This window comes from Aplidium turbinatum, chromosome 11 (assembly GCF_918807975.1).
Source record: "Aplidium turbinatum chromosome 11, kaAplTurb1.1, whole genome shotgun sequence".
NCBI classification, from domain to species: Eukaryota; Metazoa; Chordata; class Ascidiacea; order Aplousobranchia; family Polyclinidae; genus Aplidium; species Aplidium turbinatum.
Genome location: NC_137482.1, coordinates 7621252 through 7640474, shown reverse-complemented (window position 1 = coordinate 7640474; position 19223 = coordinate 7621252). Strand labels below are relative to the sequence as shown.

General features: G+C 37.2%; 2 protein-coding genes across 2 annotated transcripts; both read left to right on the top strand.

Annotated features, from left to right (window-relative positions):
• Positions 1–451: 451 nt before the first annotated feature.
• Positions 452–9756, top strand: LOC145779401 (sugar phosphate exchanger 3-like). Its single transcript, XM_082590979.1, has 13 exons — positions 452–562; positions 1043–1157; positions 1689–1781; positions 2283–2314; positions 2735–2786; positions 3106–3348; positions 3903–4038; positions 4662–4786; positions 5277–5418; positions 6806–6907; positions 7325–7480; positions 7727–7836; positions 9621–9756. Exons 1-13 carry the CDS (start codon positions 510–512, stop codon positions 9738–9740), a joined length of 1479 nt encoding a protein of 492 aa, XP_082447105.1. The 5' UTR covers positions 452–509; the 3' UTR covers positions 9741–9756.
• Positions 9757–10670: 914 nt separating this feature from the next.
• Positions 10671–19004, top strand: LOC145779399 (sugar phosphate exchanger 3-like). The gene is made up of 13 exons (XM_082590978.1): positions 10671–10726; positions 11039–11156; positions 11419–11511; positions 11804–11835; positions 12049–12100; positions 12461–12703; positions 13116–13260; positions 13484–13605; positions 14386–14527; positions 15697–15798; positions 16173–16328; positions 16439–16548; positions 17332–19004. Exons 1-13 carry the CDS (start codon positions 10677–10679, stop codon positions 17446–17448), a joined length of 1482 nt encoding a protein of 493 aa, XP_082447104.1. The 5' UTR covers positions 10671–10676; the 3' UTR covers positions 17449–19004.
• The last annotated feature ends 219 nt before the right edge of the window (positions 19005–19223 follow it).

The following is a 19223-nucleotide window of genomic DNA, read 5'->3' as shown; positions in this document are numbered from 1 at the left end:
GAAAAAAAAAACAGTATGCAATCACGCTGTTATAGCTTTTAATGCTTTGATTTTACAGAAAGTAATAGGATCTGAGTTGGGACTTATAAAAATCACTAATCAGTGATTTTTAGCAAATTAGTGACTTAACTAAACTCGAGTTATGTACTGAGCATAGAAGCCGCATATAACCTGGAAATCGTTTAGTTTATTCTGCCGCCTATGCGGGCCGCAGGTTGGCCAGGCCTAATGTATAAGATAGGCATATTCCTAGCAAGCATAGCGTGGGTTGCATTAAAAATTTTGCATTGATGTTCTTGTCCTTGGGCAAATCCTTGTCTCTCCGATAGCTCAGTTGGTTGAGCTCCCAACTAAACAAAACAAAAAGAAATTGCAAGGTCAAGTTTTCAGAAATTATCAACAACTGATTTTTTGTGTTAGATGAGTAAAGTGTATTTATAATACTGTCTTTAGAATGCAGGTTTAGTATTTTTTTTTCATCTTTATTGTGCCGTAATTTTAACTGATTGATGGCACCTGTGACCAGACATCATGTTACTGTGTTTATCTTGACATTTGTTTGGTAAGTTAAAGATCTAAGCTTCCTTTGCGGTTTAACAGTGGTGTGATAACATCGAAGTTTAAGATACTTTATTGTTGCTTCAAATAGAAATGTTTTGGCTGAATGGATTGGTGTCTTTTTCTATAGCAGATTTTGCAGCTGATTAAGAAGTTACACTTTTCTTTATCAAACCTAAAGATTACCAAATTTAATCAGCTAATGAAGAAAACGATTTGTTAAAGTTTATATGATTTTTAATGAAAATGACAATAACTGTTTTCAAACATTTTTCAGAATTTGGTTGTTTGGTTATGCAAAAGTTACTAAAATAGTAGGAAAACGTGCTCTTTGGAGATGGCTTAATGGTAATGGCTCATGCAGAATCAAGCTGAAAAAAAATGGTCATAAAATGCAATAAACTACAATAAAAACCATGTGACTTGCTTTGTTTCCACTCTTTTGCATTTTATGTTTTTACTTGACGACATGTTTTTTTTTCAGTTATGTTTTATTTCATGCGTCACGAAAAGCTTATAGCAATGTGAAAGATACATTGTCCAAAGAATGGACTCCAACTTTGTGCAATGCATCATGGCCTTGTCCATCGCCCAATCATGTAAGAAATTTTCTAAGTTACAATCCAGTGCTGGAGATGATTGTTAAACAGTGTTTTCATGTTTTAATTAAAAGTCAAAACATCAAATTAAGTTCTTCACCTTTTAAATTTGGCAAGATGATATGCACCACCTAAAGCAGGCATATAAGAAATAGTAAGTTTAAGAATTAGTAAATTACAGGATATATTTTTAATTTTGATAAATCACAATAGTGCTTGAGTGCACACATAAGAAAAACTAATAAGAGAGGAATAATTTTTTTTTTTATGAATTCTTTAGGGTAACACAATATTAACAGACTTGGTGAATTCTGATTACTCTTTGAAAACTTAATTTTGTTGCAAAAACTGAGTTTTACTCACTTTTTTTAGAGAAAAGTTTGCTATTGGTGTGTCAATGATGTTCAGTGTGTGTAGGTATACTATACATCAAGAATTTAATCTATTTTTCATGTTATCCTGTACTCAGAAGACATATATAATAAACACTTCAATGTTTAATTGTTTAATTATTCCTTTTGTGTTGTACAGACATGGTCTTCCCATACTTTGTTTTCGGAATATAGCAAAGCAGAGCCATTTCTTGGGATATTGGATACTGTCTTTCTGTTTTCATATGCTTTGGTAAGTTATTATTGTGATGTAACATGCTACACAGTTGTGCAAGGTTGGTAACTTGAAGTCATTTTCTTTTATATATACATTTTCTATCAAACTGTGTTGTTACTTAGACTCCATATAAATCTTCTTCAGTCGAATGTTGGAGGGGCACTTCTTTTTGCCACACTTGAGTTTGTTTTGGTGCCTACTATTGCATGGTAGGGAGGCACGCATCGAGTACTCATTCCGTTGTTTTTTAAAATAAAGTTTTCTTTTCAAAAAAAGCTGTTGACCATCAGTACTCTGTTCACTTCTGTGATTTTTCAAAATGTTTTAAACTGAATGCAGGGCTTCACTTACTCCTTGTTTTTTCTTATCACTGATTCGACAATGTGGTAAATTGCACCATATTTTACATTATTTTTCCTACACAAAAAACTAGCCCACTAGACTTTCACATATATGTTGTGTTATAAATAAAAATTATATATATAAATATATATATCTATTTTTCTGTTATTGCAGGGTTTGTATTTTAGTGGAATTTTGGGAGATAGGTAAGACACAGTTGAAAATCCTTTTACTTAGTCTGTTTTGATGGAGTTTTAATCTTAAGTTGGCTTTTCAAGCTTTTATGCTCTGTTTTTGTTAGAATATTTGCAAGATAAAGCATAATATGTATATCCATTATCTAGTAGTTGCTTGATATGTCAAAGTCACTATAAAATTCGTTCAAATTTTTAAACCATATGGCGAATGTAGCCTACACACATTGAACAATGTTCTTCTGTTTCAGAACAACTCATGTAGCCTAAATATTTTAATGCGTTTGAATATTTGAAGAATTATCTGTTTACGAAAAACTCTTTCATATCATCAAGTTTTAAAGCTCGTCTGTACTGAAGCATAACCACAACATCTTTATTTTGCTGGTTTTTACTTTGTACCTGTAGAGTAAATAGTGATTCTCAATTTAGGTTTCAACTCAGAATTGTGCTTGCAATTGGAATGTGGTTGTCTGGCATTGTGGTATGTAATGATTTCAACATAAAAAAAAAATATATATATAATATATATAGTATGATTCATGAAGCGGTAGCCATACGGTACTGGTCTTTATTTTTAACTCAACTGAAGCTGATGCATTGAACTAAACAAAACGAAAAGTCGTTTTTTCATGAATCAACTTATTTTTACCCCATCAGCATGATCATAAATTACTTGAAATCAATTTCAATCTAAGAGTTTATCTATTTTCAAGCTTATTGTGATAGAATCATTTTTTAAACAGATTCTATTACTCATCAGTATTTATAATGTTTATTTTATTTCGGCTTTCTCACGTCAGGTTTTTGTCTTCGGCACTTTGACAGAGTGGCTTCATTTCTACAACAAAGCTTTCTATCTGGTGATATGGTGCTTGAATGGATTCGTGCAATCAAGTGGATGGCCATGTGTAGTAGGAATTGTCGGAAACTGGTTTGGAAAGGGTAATAGAGGATTTCTCTTTGGAATTTGGAGTGCGAATTCAGCAGTTGGAAATATTGTCGGATCATTGATTTCATCAGCTTTGGTTGATTATGGCTACGAGGTAGGTGCTGAACGTTTGAACAATAAATCTTTTTTGCGGTACCGTACTTTCCTTTATAGTGGCAGTTGTAGAAAGTTTATTTTTCCATGTTTGCACTTGCCAGGATAATGTGGAGATATATACTTGTTTTTGTCATCATATTTTCTATCATTACCAAGTAACCATATTTTATTATCAAGGCCAGCCCTCTGCACAAACCGGAATGGCCCGTTTTGGTGAGTCTGATTCGGTGAGCCCGATCCCTATTCGGTGATTTTTTCAAATTTTTTTTTTAAATTATCGGGTACCGTAGCCTAATTATCATTGCCGTTTTAGGGTTAGGGGTTAGAGGTTAGGAAATCACCGAATCGGACTAACCGAATTGGACTCACCGAATAGTAGCAGACCCGCACAAACCACTATAAAGGACCTGATTTTCATTGGTTAAAATGCTAAACAATGGTTTACTGACTGCTGCCTTAATATTTAATGCGACAATATGAGAGTATCGTATTTCGTAATTTAGTAAAAAAAACTGACTGTAAACTAATCTACTTTTTGTTAAATTTTGTTAGGTGGTGTTCCTTTACGCTTCAGTGACTCTATTTTGTGGAGGATTTGTTGCATTTTTTGGCATTGTCAACTCACCAAGTGATGTTGGTCTTGGATCTCCCCATGATACACCTGATGATCCGATAACTGATGAAGATGGTGAGTATAAACTGGAAATGTAAACATAGGTTGAAAAGCAATGCAAAATGTGCTTCTGATAAAAGCAGTTTTTGTTTGTAGTTGCTGCCCCAGGTTTTGATTGGCTTCAAGACGCTGGGCTCTATAATCACTATTTTGTCTGTTTAGCATATATTATATATATATAATATCTGTTTCTCGGCAGCCGATTTGTAGCAAGAATTGACAGCGATAGACACCATTGGAAAGTCTGAATGGCTTGCGTGGAAGCTACACCGTTATGGTTAGCGAATCGCAGCTGCTCGCTGTACTAGCGAGTGCTCAGCCTTGTGCTGATAGCCGGGAAGAACGCCCCTCTCTTCACATATATATAATATCTGTTTAACTTAAGTAACTATATATAGTTAAACAGACATACTAGACAGTAAACACAGTTAAGCTGTTGCGGAGTAAACAATTATGATATGATACAATAAACACACGAAATAATCGAATTGGGTGAGAAATAGCAAAATTTTATACTTTGGTTAAAATTTTTAAAACGAACGTTTACCAGACGTTTAATATGACTGTTACATTTTTACACGCTTAGGCTACTGTGCAATTTTGTTGTCATACTCCATGTGCTTGAATATTATGCGTAGATTTTCTGGCTTCAACAAATCATGCCGAAGATGAAAACGATGGCGACGATGTTCCTTTGGTTGAGGTTTCCAAGAACAAACCCATCAAATTTTTATCAGCGGTGATGTTGCCAGGCGTCATAACGGTAAGTTGCAGTGGATTGTGAAGTGATTTTCCTGTAAATTGATCACACTAGAACCAGACCAAGCATTGGTGATCTAAAGCTGCAATCATGGCTGGTTGGTTGATGAAGTTCGTAGTTCTGCTGGCTGTTTGCAACAAAGTTGTAAAATCGATATTTTAATATCTTGTAAAGTTCTGACTTATGACTGTCCAGTGTCCATGGATAGAGACTAGAGAGCCCTTAATTATTTAGTATTTGACCTAACACGGTATAACACAAACTATGTACCGTATTTCTGCTAAATGAAGCAAACAGTTTTTGAATGTCAACGCTTGAGATACAACATGACCAACCCTTTTGGATTTGCCGAGGTATATACATCTCAATATTTCACTAGGAGAATCTAATCTTGTGTAAATATGGCAGCGGTCGCTTATTTCGAAATTGCGATTTGTGTTGCATTATGTGATACGAGTGTGGTTTTTTATAATACTTCTTGCATATTTTTCAGTACGCTTTGGCGTATGCTGCTTTGAAGTTGATCAACTATTCGTTTATATTCTGGTTGCCGTACTATCTTACTAATAATTATGGATGGTCGGACTCAACAGCTGGTGACTTGTCCGTTTGGTATGACGTTGGATCTATAGTTGGTAAGGGTGCTGCAGTCAAGTTTGATTTTTTTTCCAGTTTGTGCTACCCAAACAGCAAAATCCGTCACAGACGTTGAATCAATGTAAAAATGACGGATTTTGCTGTCTGGGTAATTTTCACATCGTGGAGTTAAATGTCTATAAAAACACAATTAAGAAACTTTCAGCAAAGCGTTTAAATTTTGTAGCAGTTTTTAGTTTCTTTAAGTCATAAATTAAAAAACGCGCATGGTTTTTGGTGAGTTCACCAACAAAACAGATCGGTTTACAATCAACTAAAAGAAACACTTTTGCGTGTATTTAACGAAGCAAAGGGCCTAAGAGTGAACATGGGAAAGACCACAGTAACGACTTCTGGTCTCAACATGAACTATAGAAGATCAGGAAAGCGTCCTTGCTCGATATGCCTAAGTGAAACGGAAAGAAACTCTATCTTCTGCACCAATTTCTTTCACTGAGTTCACAAGAATTGTGGAATAAAAGGTCGGCTGAAACCCGATCCACATTACCCACGCCCACGCTGTAAGGGCACAGCTAGATCCATAGACGGTAGGGCAGTAAGCGAGGTTGAGGTTGAAAGTGGCACACTTGACGTGGTAGCTGACTTTTACTACCTTGGAGATACCATGTGTTCTGGAAGGGGTGTGAACTTGCTATAACGTGGTGCAAGTCAGCCTGGAAAAAGTTTAGAGAACTCTTCCCTATCTTGACAAGCAAGCAACTTCCTGCTGTAATCAGAGGTCAAGTTTACTCTAGCTGTGTGAGGAGTGTCATGCTTTATAGCTCTGAAACGCGGACAACCACTAGCAAGCACCATCAAGCGTCTACAACGTAATGACAGAGCATTGGAGCAATGGTAAGATGGACCAGCCTGGTCAAGCCTGAAAACATCCAGTTTGAAACTCTTTTATCCAGGCTTAAAATAAGAGACGGTGGTTAACTTAAGTCCTCTAATTGGGCAGAATGAGATTGCTTGGGCACGTCGAGCGCAGCACTAGCTAGATCTCAGCACTAACTAAATCTCTCAGGTCAGATCTGTCAACATTGCAGCACAGCGGGATCAGGGTAGATCAAAACGTTCTTGGGATGAACTTGTTAAGCTTGACCTTTTTGCCCTGAACATGGACTCTGCCAACCTAACGGACCGTGAGATGTTGAGAGGAAGATTTCGCCCTCGACAGACAAACAGACAGGCCACACCCTCAACATAAGATTAATTCATGGCCTGTATAGACAGTGTATAATCAAAATTGGTTGATGATGATGAAGCTGCAGTTTCTTATCTGGCTTTATTACAGGAGATGCCATCAAAATACATTGAAAAATATAAATTGAAAAATTACAATAATAAATTACAAAATAAATATTATTTCATTCTTCACAACAGGTGGAATTGTATTCGGATTTATAAGTGACTTGTGTGGGAAGAGAGCGCCCGTTCTTGTCTTTATGGTGTTTTGTGCTCCTTTTTCTGTTTGGGGCTACCGAAGTGAGTTGAATGTTTTCAACGTATGCTGCAGATTGTTATAAGTAAATTATAGGCTATTGACAAGTAAAAATTTAACACCAGCTTACAACTGTACTGTGCACGGTATGGGCTATTTCCTAATAATAATAATCGTGTTTTTATTTTCGCCCATTGCGATAACATACAGTACACTGCGATCACAGATGCGATACAACAGACGACAGGAAGCAGCGAAGTGACATATAGTCTTCGAGTCAACTGCTCCCCTTATTTTGGCTTGCCATTAAGTGTCTTTGTCGAGACACAGCCGCGTGCTGTGGAGCGGTGTCGAACCCACGCCCTTTCGAACGTCGCGCAGAGGTTCTGACCACTCGGCTACGCAGCCGACGTAGTTTTTTTCGTGTGTAATTTCGGATTTATTTTTACTTTGGTTTTCAGATTCGCCAAAGAACAAAGCCATCAACGGTGTCTTGATGTCAATTGTGGGCTTGTTCATTGGAGGAGCTAGCAACATTATTGGAACAGCTGTGACTACTGATATTGGGAAACAGGAGGCGGTCGGAAAAAATACAGACGCTCTTGCTACAGTAACAGGTCATCAAAAACCTATTCTCTCAGACAGCTAAATCCGTTGGTTTTACATTGATTCAGTGTCAGCAGGACGGATTTTGCTATCTGGTAACATTTTCTTAAGTGTGCCATCTGTCCGTTGAACAGCTGTGCTACAGGAAACCATAGTTGTGACCGAATGTATTAACATCGTTTTTGTGTACATTAACATAACGTAAAGATACCCGTAAGCTCGTTACACTTAAATGTTAAACTCGTGCTGCCTTTCAGGCATTATCGATGGCACTGGGAGCATTGGAGCTGGAATCGGCCAGTTTATGGTCGCTTTCATCCAGTCTCGTGCAGGATGGGATTGGGTTTTCAATTCATTCATGATTGAGGTAACTGGAGTTGATTGTACATACTTGAATCCACACATACCGTGGATAATTTTGCCTATTTTTTTTTTGGAATGGTCATTGGTCATTTGAGTTTCATTATGTTGACATTTGTCCAAAAAGTTTTACTTATGTTAAAAGTTTTGAACCAACAAAAGGAAAGCGTTGCTACCAGATGTTTACGTTATCTTAAGTTTTCAATAAACTTCTCAAGGCATACGCGCCGACTTCCGGGGGGGCCGGGCGCCCACCGTAAATTTATGGTTGAGGGGCAACAAAAATGGTTATTACAAGTGGTGTTTCAAAGATAAAACACTTCGCGAAAGAGATTTAGATAATTTAAACGGACTTACAGAATGCCGAAAGCAAAAAAACAGCCTACGTTGCTCTTGCCCGCAAAACAGCAGCTGATCGCATGGCTTTCTCATACGGTATGGAAATTTCAAAGTAGATGATAGAGTAATTTACGCTGCTGAAATAGTCACGGAACTATTCACTGCAATATTAAGTAAACCAGCTGAATTAGACGCGCTATTTTCAAAGAGGTCTTCCCGCTGTGATGATCCAACAGAACGCATTGTTTTCTTCGCAATGTGTGAGAATTAAATCGAAAACCGATAAAAGAAAAGGTGTTTAATGGTCTTGGTCGCAGATATTGCCTGCTCTTACCGCTATTATCACCTAGCTAACCTGACATCATTGTTTTATGCGGCCGCTAAGGTTTGACATCGACTTTAACGATCATGGAATGTTACGTAATAAGAACGATTATATCCTATACGCAAAAATTAAAAAAATGATCTCTTAAAACAGCTCTTTCTGCTGTTTTGTCTCGTGAGCTTTGCATATAGCTCAACAAATGCATAAAGTTTAGAATTGACAAGAAATCATTAAATTTGAAAATTAAGTTTGAATCACTGCAAATAAACGTATTCAAAACTTTTACTTAGGCCGACGCGATTTCGCACTCCGTAATCTAGGTCAACAATGATTTTAAGTGCGTTCATTTTGAAAACTGCCGAGCTGGAGACAAAAGCTTGTTCTGTGTTCGTTGAACTTGTCTTTTTGAGGTGAAAATCACTTGCGAACATCTCGACCTATACTCGAGTGTATATAGCCTACTGTATTCAATAAAAGACTATAAAGACTTTCGATAAAAAAAACAGAAGAGAAAACACTTCGCCGTTGTTAACGCTTTGAAGCTAAGTAATTTGCAAAACGAGCGAAACGAAGTTAATAAAACTGATAGCGGGTTTTCACTCTGCTTGAGATCATGATTTTTTGCGTTTTATTTCGATAACTTCACTGTCTTGATCGTTGTTATTGACTCGCACGAAAAGGAAATGAATCCGCTTGTTTTCCAACTGTTTTAATTATGAGCTAACAATATCAAAATTTTTACGACTAGGCGTACTGCATGCGTAAAACTAATCGTTTCAAGTAGCGGTTCTAATAAATTCGGTTTGCGACCTAGGTGTCAATATAAACAAGACAGTAAGCTTTATCAAAGACTATTTTAATTCGGTGAAATAGCGTTGTGGTTATGACGTCATCACCTTTCTCGCCTTCAAGGTTTTTTGAAAAGTCGGCGCCTATGTCTCATGGTTAAAACGTTTTCAGGAACAAAGTTAATTTTTTTCACTTGTATTTAATTTTTCACTGTAATATTTAGAACATAACTAAGCGGTCTAACCTTTGACTCTGTTTCTCCCATTCTGGTATAATTTAGACCATCACTTCATAAATGGAACAAGAACTTCAATAGGTTTTCTTCTTATTCTTCGCAGATGGGAGTGATCATACTTTGTCTGCTACCTGCTTTTATTAAAGACGTCAAGTCCTCTGAATTAGCTCGTCGATTTCGAGTTATGTGTGGCATGTTGTCTGAAAGAACTGACAGCCATTAAATCCTGAAACGACAGCTTTAAAATCGTTTATTCTAAAACGACTTTGTTATTAGATTTTACTGCAGTCTGCCATTTATAGATGCTGTGGTTATTTCTTTTATGACTTTTAGTCAATTTTTATTACGTTTTTTCTTGAGTGCAATTGATTTTCAATAGCAAGATTGTGCAATAGCGCTAACATCTGCTGCGCTCTTTACTTCAGTCAAAACGTAAACTCGTGTTATATTGCAATGCTATTTAATAAATTATTGCTTGCTAATGCGTTTGTTAAAATGATATTATGATGATAAATTGGTTGAACAAATTGAAACATGGTGTACCCCAGGGATCAATTGTAATACCACTGTTTTTTTTACGCTTTTATTCATCGTAGGATTGAATTGAGCTAAAAGTTGAAAGAATTTCTTTCTGGTCTTGTACAGTACTGACGTTACACTCTGTGAAAGATTTTTTTCATTTAACTTTTTTGATGCTGTGCGCTTTGCCTTTGTTCTTCGAATACTGTGGCCAAATCTAACTTGTCAGTATTAAAATTGCAAAGCAGCTAGAGGCATGAACAGTTTGTCGGTTTTAGACTTTGTTGTTGATTTTCGGATTTAATTTTGCAACAATTACAGTTGCAATCTTTTTGTAGGAAGCATCTGATAGTTTTGGTGTTATGCATTTCACACACCACAATCTTATGTAATCTGTGATTCCGCTTTGAGCTCATACGCTAAGCATAACGTGTTGCATATTTTGATTTTTTTAATCTTTTTTGATGCATCATAAGTTGTATTTATGCTTTTTTTACATTAACAACGAACAATGGGTGTGATAGAAAATGTGCCATTTAGAGTTAAAAGTTTTTCAACTTTCTCTCGAACTTTTGTTCTTGTATATAACCTCACTTCAAACCGAATCTGTCACTTACAGCTTAGGTTGTTATAAGTGATTATGTGTGTAACGCGACACCATGTTTCTACGTTTATTCTGACATTCACAAGGTGAGTGTTTTTTTACATTTCTATTAATGTTTGTTTTTCTAGAAGCAAACTGTTGCATGACTGGTGTGTACCCAAGTCCTGTTTGGTGTAGAAATTAACTTCTTTGTTTAGGCCTAACATTGATTCTCATTTTTGCTTATTAAGACACGAAATTGTTTGTCTTTGGTTGTTGGTAGTTGAACAAAAATAACGATACACAGTTTTACACGCGCTTCTCCTTTTCGACGAGTTTCATCAGAATCGCCTCATTTTTACTGTTGTTTGTACGTAAACAATCAACTTATATTCTAAAATCGAACATTACGTTTCTAGCTACGCTCTGTTTCACTCCACACGAAAAGCCTTGAGCAATACCAGGGAACCTTTCTCAAGACAATTGTCGCCCTCAGCGATTCGTAACATTTCCTGGCCTTGCCTTCGTCCTTTTGAGGTATGATTGAAATTGGTTGTGTTCAAATAAGCCGATTGAGATTAAAATGGCCATTCAAATTATCAATATAGATTTCTTTAGACACGTCTTTATATTAAACTTGTTACGAAAAGAAAAAGATGTTTTATTTTGTCGCTTTTAAAACAAGGTGCTAAAACTCGTAGCGGAATAATCGTGCATGATAAACGGATAGAAATGGAAAATTATTACAGTCGCTGAGTCGACTACTTTTGCTTAACCATTCACCATGTACAATTTTTAGAAATGGAATTCTCAAGATTTGCTTCCAAATTTTGAACAAGCGGTTACTTTCTTGGGCGTGACAGACACTGTATTTGTCTTTTCTTACTCAGTGGTGAGCAGAATTTTTGACAAAAAAGTTTGTGCAGAAAGTAGCTCATTGAATTCAGATCATTTTTAAATGAATGTTTTCCTTTATGAGAGAATATTTTGCTTTCCGGTGTAATTTGATTCTGTTTTAGAGTCATCTTTAAAAATTTGTGTGTTTGAAGTTTCTCAGGACAAAAAATTGATGTCCCAAGACATTTATGTTACCAAGTTACCATTTCTTCAATGTTTGGCTACGTTGTGGCACGAAGTTGCTTTGTCCATTTTTATCCTTCTTTAAAACTTTCCAACACTTGCAGGGTCTATTTATCAGCGGCAGTTTGGGAGATAGGTGAGTTGTCATGATTCAGTTGGAACCAGCTTGATTAACGAAATTTCGATTTTCATGCTGTTTGCGAAGCGCCATTTTGATATGGTACAAATGTATTCTGCTTTCATGTACTATTTGCAATACGTAGGCTAACGAACTTCGAAATCTAGCACTACTATTGAATTTATTGATACTACTTTCAAATCAAACGACTTGTGAATTGTATTGTTACAGATTTCAGTTAAGACATGTTCTTGCTGGAGGAATGTGGCTGTCCGGCTGCATGGTATGTGTTGATTGTACGAAATACCCAGGGGGAGGAGGTAATTGCCCCCCGAAATATTTTTAATATGCAACCAACTAATAGGCTTGTAAGCTCACTGACATATGCAACAATACTTATTTTCCCCCGCCCCGACATTTTGTACTGGCTACGCCCCTGTTAACACCCATTGTTTGATAATAATAGTCGTGTTTTATTTTTCCCCCATTGCCACAACATTCTGTACTCTGCAATCATAGATGCCCTACAACAGGAAGTCAGCGAAGGGACATATTAGTCTTTGAGTCAGCTGCTCCCCTTATTTTGGCGAAATTTTATTTCGATCTATGTCCGTAGTGTCTTCAATTCATGTGATCTATTCAGGCTTTTCTATTTGGGACGTTGACAGAATGTTTGCACTTCTATAGCAAAACATTTTATTTGCTGATTTCTTTCTTCAATGGGATCTTTCAATCGTCTGGCTGGCCCAGCGTCGTAGCAATCATGGGCAATTGGTTTGGTAAAAGCAAGCGAGGCTTGTTGTTTGGAATCTGGAGCTCGAATGTTGCGCTTGGCAATATCATGGGATCGCTGGTTGCTTCTGCATTAGTGGACTACGGATATGAGGTACGAAGTCTTCCAATATCATTATGATCATTCAGCATTACAGCTGGTTTAGCAAGTAAGCATCTATCACATTGGCACGCATCGTGATTTGATTCTGAATCATCTCAGTTAAAGCTTAAACAATTTCAAATTGCGAAACATACATGTCACGTGACAAAGTTGGATGCTTGAATTGTTTTTACAGCAACATGTCATCAAAATAACAGCATCAAGGCAAAGTTTAAGAAAAACAGAGGTGCTTGGCATAACTAGCATTAGTTGCAGCCTGCCAAAGTTGGCCATTTTTACATCGTTTCCAGACGTTAAAACGATGAAAGAGCGACAACTTTTTTCCTGGCTGGGGTTTCACCTTAAGTTTGAGTGTGGTAAATGCCTTGTGATTTCTCAAATACAGCTCGAATGATTTGGTTAGGTGGTTTTCCTGTACTCATCGGTGACGCTGTTTAGCTGGGGTTTCGTTGTATTCTTTGGCGTTGTCAACTCACCGACCGAAGTTGGTCTTGAAGACCCAAACGTGCCATCAGACGATCATAATGATGCGCCAGATGTCGGTGGTGGTGAGTGGCGTGGTTTTGCATGAAAGATACGTGTTGTACGCACATGGTAAGAAACTTAAGTGAATAGATTATTACATGGTTTATTATTAATTTAATATCATTTGTTCTGAATCACCTCAACTCACAACTGGTCGACCGTGGTGTTTCGAAATGAAGACCAAGCTTCTTTGAAGCAATATAGAGAGATTTATTCGTGAACAAATTGTAAAGATTTTTCTTGCAGATTCTCCCAATAAAAATTTACAAATGAAAGTTAGCAATGAAACTATGTCACTGATTGAAGTTCAAAATGAAGTAAAGCCGATCAAATTTTTCAAAGCCCTCTTACTTCCGGGGTTGATCACAGTAAGTACATTGTTTGTTTTTTATGATGTTTTGTTTTGCTGTTGCGATTATGATGATAATATTTTGATTTGTTTATTTGTTTCGCACCAGCTAAGGTGGTGCAGCAACTGTCCATTTTTTGTATTTATATTAATAATCATGTCTTTTTATATAGCGCCCTGTCCATAACAGATATACGTTGCTCTTGTCGCTTGACAGAAGAGACGGTTTCATATGTTGAATCAAAATAAAAACGCACGTTTTTTGCTGTAAACACGTAACAATTTTGCCCAGCACATTTCGTCGTATTTAGCTTGACGTTCGATGGCAGAAGATTTCCAACTGGACAGAAAGACAAGGAAGCCAATCATGCCCACTTTTAAGCGTGCGTTTATCTGCCTCGCCAAAGACGCAGTCGCGTTTTCTCTAGTAGTGTTGAACAACGCCTTCCGAGTATTATGTCTTTAGCGCTATCTGCGGGAACTGGGCAGCATCTACGCATGCCTGCACCAGAGCTATCCTTCAAGCTTTCAAGAAATATCATCAGCTCACAGTGTATTTCTCTTCTTTGGACATCAAATTGATTGTAGTTGTGTGCAGTGGCATCTACGCCACTGGCATTCACTGTAAAACATTTTCCTTGGTTTTGTTTTGGTCCAATTATCCGGATATCTCGTTCCAACGTATTGTGATGAAATAAACTGACCCGAATGATCGTAGCCGGACTGTAGTATCTCTAGCAACTCAACATGGCTTCCAATAGGTTGTTTTGCATTTACAACATGCTGTCTATGTTCGCAGTACTCTCTTGTAAGTGCTGTCGCGAAATTGGTCAACTATTCAATCATGCTTTGGCTTCCCTATTACCTCACCAACAGATACGGCTGGCCAGTGTCAAGCGCAGACCAACTTTCCGTGTGGTACGATGTTGGAGCTATTATAGGTAATACTCTAGGCCAGGGGTTCTTAACCTTTTTTCCCTTATTACCCAATACTGTCCAGATCAAAGTCCCATTACCCAAAATCTAATTTTATCTATTTTGCCGTATTAAAAATATATAACAGCGTTATTCAACAAAATTAACATTTAATGCAAAGAACGACATCAATAGTGTCAGTGAGACATTTGTTCTTGTTTTTTGTGTACAATCGATGCAATATTGGGTGCGATTTTGGATACTGCACAACTCAAATCTGACTCCAGATCTAACAGCTTGTTTCGGGATTTTGAATTCAAAGCAACAACACTTGAAATTGCTGATTCACAGAGATAAGTAGAATAATAATAGGCTACATGGTTAACAATGTTAGTGATTTTTGCACAACTTTTGGATATGCTTTCCCCAGAATTTTCCCAAGCTTTCATCTTCAAAAGAATATAGCTCGCTCGTCTCAACACTAACTCTAAATGTACACTTAGCTATACTACTTTAAACAGCAACGCAGCCATCAAGTTTGCTCATAAATAAAACAACTGTAACTGAACTGATTATACAAGAAAAATCTTATTACTATGTCACAAAAATAAAATACATAAAACTGGCGACAAAAATGATGAAAAAATAAATTAATATGACAAAACAATTTTAAAAATGATAAAATTTCACTGTGCTTGTTTGGTTGTTTTGAACGGACTCAAAACATCAAAACAGTGTAAGTAATAAAGCAACTTTACCACTTACAGCTGTGACATTGTTTGTTACATCTATAATTCTATATATTCTGGTTCAGCTGATTACCCACCTGCTATCTTCAAATTACCCACATGTGGGTAATTAGTAATTACCTATAGGTTAAGAACCACTGCTCTAGGCGTTTAGAAGAAGACAGTTTTTACACCCTGTTATTTTTACGTTGATTCAACGTATCATGATTGGCTGGCTGGGATGTTAGCAGTCTTCAAAATAACGATTTGATAATGTATCTGAAAACAAATATTTCTCAACTAGCATGAGGTAAAATCAATCGATTTATTGGGTGGCTTTCGAACTAGTGTTACTACTATTCCTACTGATTTTCAACTGTTTTGAGGCTTGTCGAACGTAGCCGTGGTTGGACACTAGTTGTTGAATTGTGGCGAAACCTCAAAACAAATACGGCAAATTCTTTCAGGCAGTGTTTTATTTGGCTTGGTCAGCGACTGGATGGGAAAGCGGTCACCGGTTTTGTTAATGATGTTTTGCGTCACACCGTTTGCGATCTGGGGATACCAAAGTAAGTTTTAGAATTACGGATTGTGAAAGCGACAAGCCAGTCCTTTGCTTTCTAGTTCACAGCAGTATTTTCCAGTATCTTTAAACTTGGGCTTGAACAGGTTATTTAGTGATACGTCTTGTATAGTTGAATGACAGATTGAGGAAATATCCTTGAAACTCCCACTGAACAGATAGCTGTCCTTGAATCGCACAGCCTTCCTCAGCTTTGCTATATTCTTGTTTACTGAATCGAGTCTTCGTTTATTAAGCTATGGGAACGGAAGCCACAGTTGCATTTTTTGAATACACGAAACAGGTTGCTTTCACATTGTTTTACTTTGTCATTAGCTTGTGGTCTTGTAAGGTTGCTCATAATCACGTTGCTATTTCAAGAGTCACCTGAAAACAAGGCTTTCAACAGTATTCTGATGTCAATCGTTGGATTGTTTATTGGAGGGGCGAGCGGCATCGTAGGAACAGCAGTAACCGCAGACCTTGGAAAACAGGAGGCAGTTGGAAAGAATACGGTTGCTCTTGCTACAGTTGCAGGTTGTTTTTTGTAATCTGTTTCCAAGTCTACAAATAATATGTTATAAAGCGCTTTCTTCTTAAGCTGCGTTTACGTCTTACTTTCTCTCAACCTTGCCGCATATTTCCAGGTATAATTGATGGGGTATCCAGCATTGGGTCTGGAATTGGCCAGTCTCTGGTTCCTGTCATTGAAACGCATGCCGGGTGGGACTGGGTGTTCTACTCATTGATGATTGAGGTATGGTTTGACCTTCTGTTTTGTTCTGCCTTGTTAACAATGTTAACAGCCAAATAAAAAGTGCGCATCGAAGAATAAACAATACTCAATCCTGTGATCTGAGATAGGTCATTCTGTGTGGTTGTTTCTACTAGTGGTGCTCAAAACACAAGACGATAACATATTCTCTAAAGTTTTTTGTTACCTTTCCACTTCATAAGCGTTTTTAAATCTCAAAAATATTTACATTTAGCTACTGCCGCTTTAGGGATTGAGCAATTATGTCTTTTCAAATCGAAAACGTCACTTGCACCAGACGCACTAATCTTTTATCTAAGGCATCAAACTTGTGCCACAAATGAGATGCAATGTCTAGTACTGTCGGCTGCTTCGCCGAATGGTGAGAACGTTTACGCGTGTTCGAAAAAACTTCGGTTCGACACTGCTCCAGAATACCCTGCTATGGCTCTGCCAGAGCTTTAATGGCGTGCCAAAATAAAATGGAAGCAGCTGACTGCATGCCCCTTCGCTGCTTCTCGTTGTGTTGCATCTGCGATCGTAGTGCACTGCATGTTGTCGCAATGTGTGCAGAATGAACATGATCTTTATGAGTATTATTACAACAGTCAGTCACGATTGTCATAAAACGTCACGAACTTCCATTCTGTGTACAGAAAGCAAGTGCTGGAGTAAAACTTATTGTACAATCACGTGACCCAGTCACTGCCGCTGTGCTTTCCCATCGACTTGTTCTAGTTGTGTCGTTGTCGCAACATCTTTTCTTCATCATGTGCTTTACTGCAGGTAGGAGTTGGCATTCTTATCCTACTTCCTACGTTTGTGAAGGACATCCGTTCCATGGATTTGTACTCGAGGGCACAGGATGCTTTCGCTCGCCTGTTTTGCAGGTCTCGAATATGATATGAACTGTATTTTTGTGCAATATTTTTATTAACTTTTCTGTACTACTAACTATTATCATTATTACCTAGACACACAATATCAATAAAGAGTTGTAATTTTATTGTCCCTTCCCACCATTTGTTAATGCTGTTTTTATTTATTTTTTGCAAAGTCTCAAAGCATTCCAATGGCGCTTTACGTTATGTAAATGTTTCACTGTACAATGCACTGTTATTCCAAATAGGATCAGGCCACTGGTTCCATTTCATCCAGCTACTTTTTGTTGCTTCACGAAAGTCTGTTGTTGCAATTCATCATCCAGTGCTTTTCCTATCAAATTATTTATTTTTGCTAGCGTAACGTAGTCATCCAGTTGCTTATACATCTTTCATTTTTGTCTCGCAATCACAGTCGTATGCATCGTTTTAGAAGTTCCGCTTTTTTATTGAACTGCAAGGTTCGTGTTGTAATATACAGTAGGCTTGGCCTAAGACTAAGTAGTCGTAGCTGCTGAAAGCTGGACATTTATTTGCAGAACGTTTTGGTTCAAAAATTTTGACAGGTGCACAAAACTCCTACAAGCTTATCTTCAGTTGCTGTGATTATTTTTGTAACACCCACGGTACGATTTTGTTTGCCCTAGTGTTACTATATTTCATTGTATGTTTCCGTAGAGACGCTGTTCTTTCACGACGTTCATATCCTCTCCGGTCTGTGCCCTAGACAACAAAATCCGTCATTTTTATATTGATTCAACGTCTGCAGACGTAAAAATATAAATGTAAAAAGAATTGTAAAAATGACAGATTTTGTAGGGCTTCTGTTGCTCCTGGCTAGCATAAGTTGCTCCTTTATACTATCCTAACGTCATTAGACGTTGGAACGACGTAAAGCGCCATTTTCTGCTCGTAGCGATACAATTCCACATTGTGATCACGTTCTCTGTGCTTGCATTTTTTAAATAATGTTCAACAATGTTTATTATTATTTTTGTGCTATTTTGTTGTCAACCATATAAAGTAGTTACTTGTGCTGTACACAGCATATATTTTTACATTCGCTTTATTCATTTGTGTCAAAAACATCGTACTGCGACTGCTTCATTCTCGGTTGACAGAACTTGACGTTCGGTGACTTTGAACCGAGGTAAAAAGGGCGACTTCTGTACGATATAAAACGATACGTCTTAGTTTTATTGTTGCTTGTACATTAATGTACAAGGAAAGTTCACGTTTTGTTAATTTCGCTTTTACCTTTTCCTTACTATATGCACTACCTTACTATAAATGGGACATGCTGTGATTTTCGAACGCATCGATTATAAAGTGTTGCTTATACTAATAGTCACCTGAATGTAATTCAAAGGCAAGCCTGATGTAGTGATACACATTTGATATCAATTGGTAGGCTACTGTGCCAGAACTACTACTAAGGTACCTACAGCTAATAAGGCCCACCCCCGGGATCTCCGTTGTTACAAATCTTTTAAGCAAAATTGGAAGCTCTGATTGGTGCTATGGTGAGTTGAGACTAATTGTTAAAGTTTCACAGCCTAAAGTTCAGAACTTTTTAAGTTACGGAAAGTGGAAGTTTGGGAGGACTGAAATTGAGTGGTTTTATTAATTTTCACATATTTTTGACTGCTCTGCAGTTAACAAACCGCTTTGACTTCCGTTTTTTTTTTTTTTTTGCATTTTATGTGTAAGACATGTGCATTGTGCATGCTGATTCAGCATGCAGTAAAACCAATAAATTTGAACATTTTTCTAATTAAAGCAAGACTGATAGGCCTA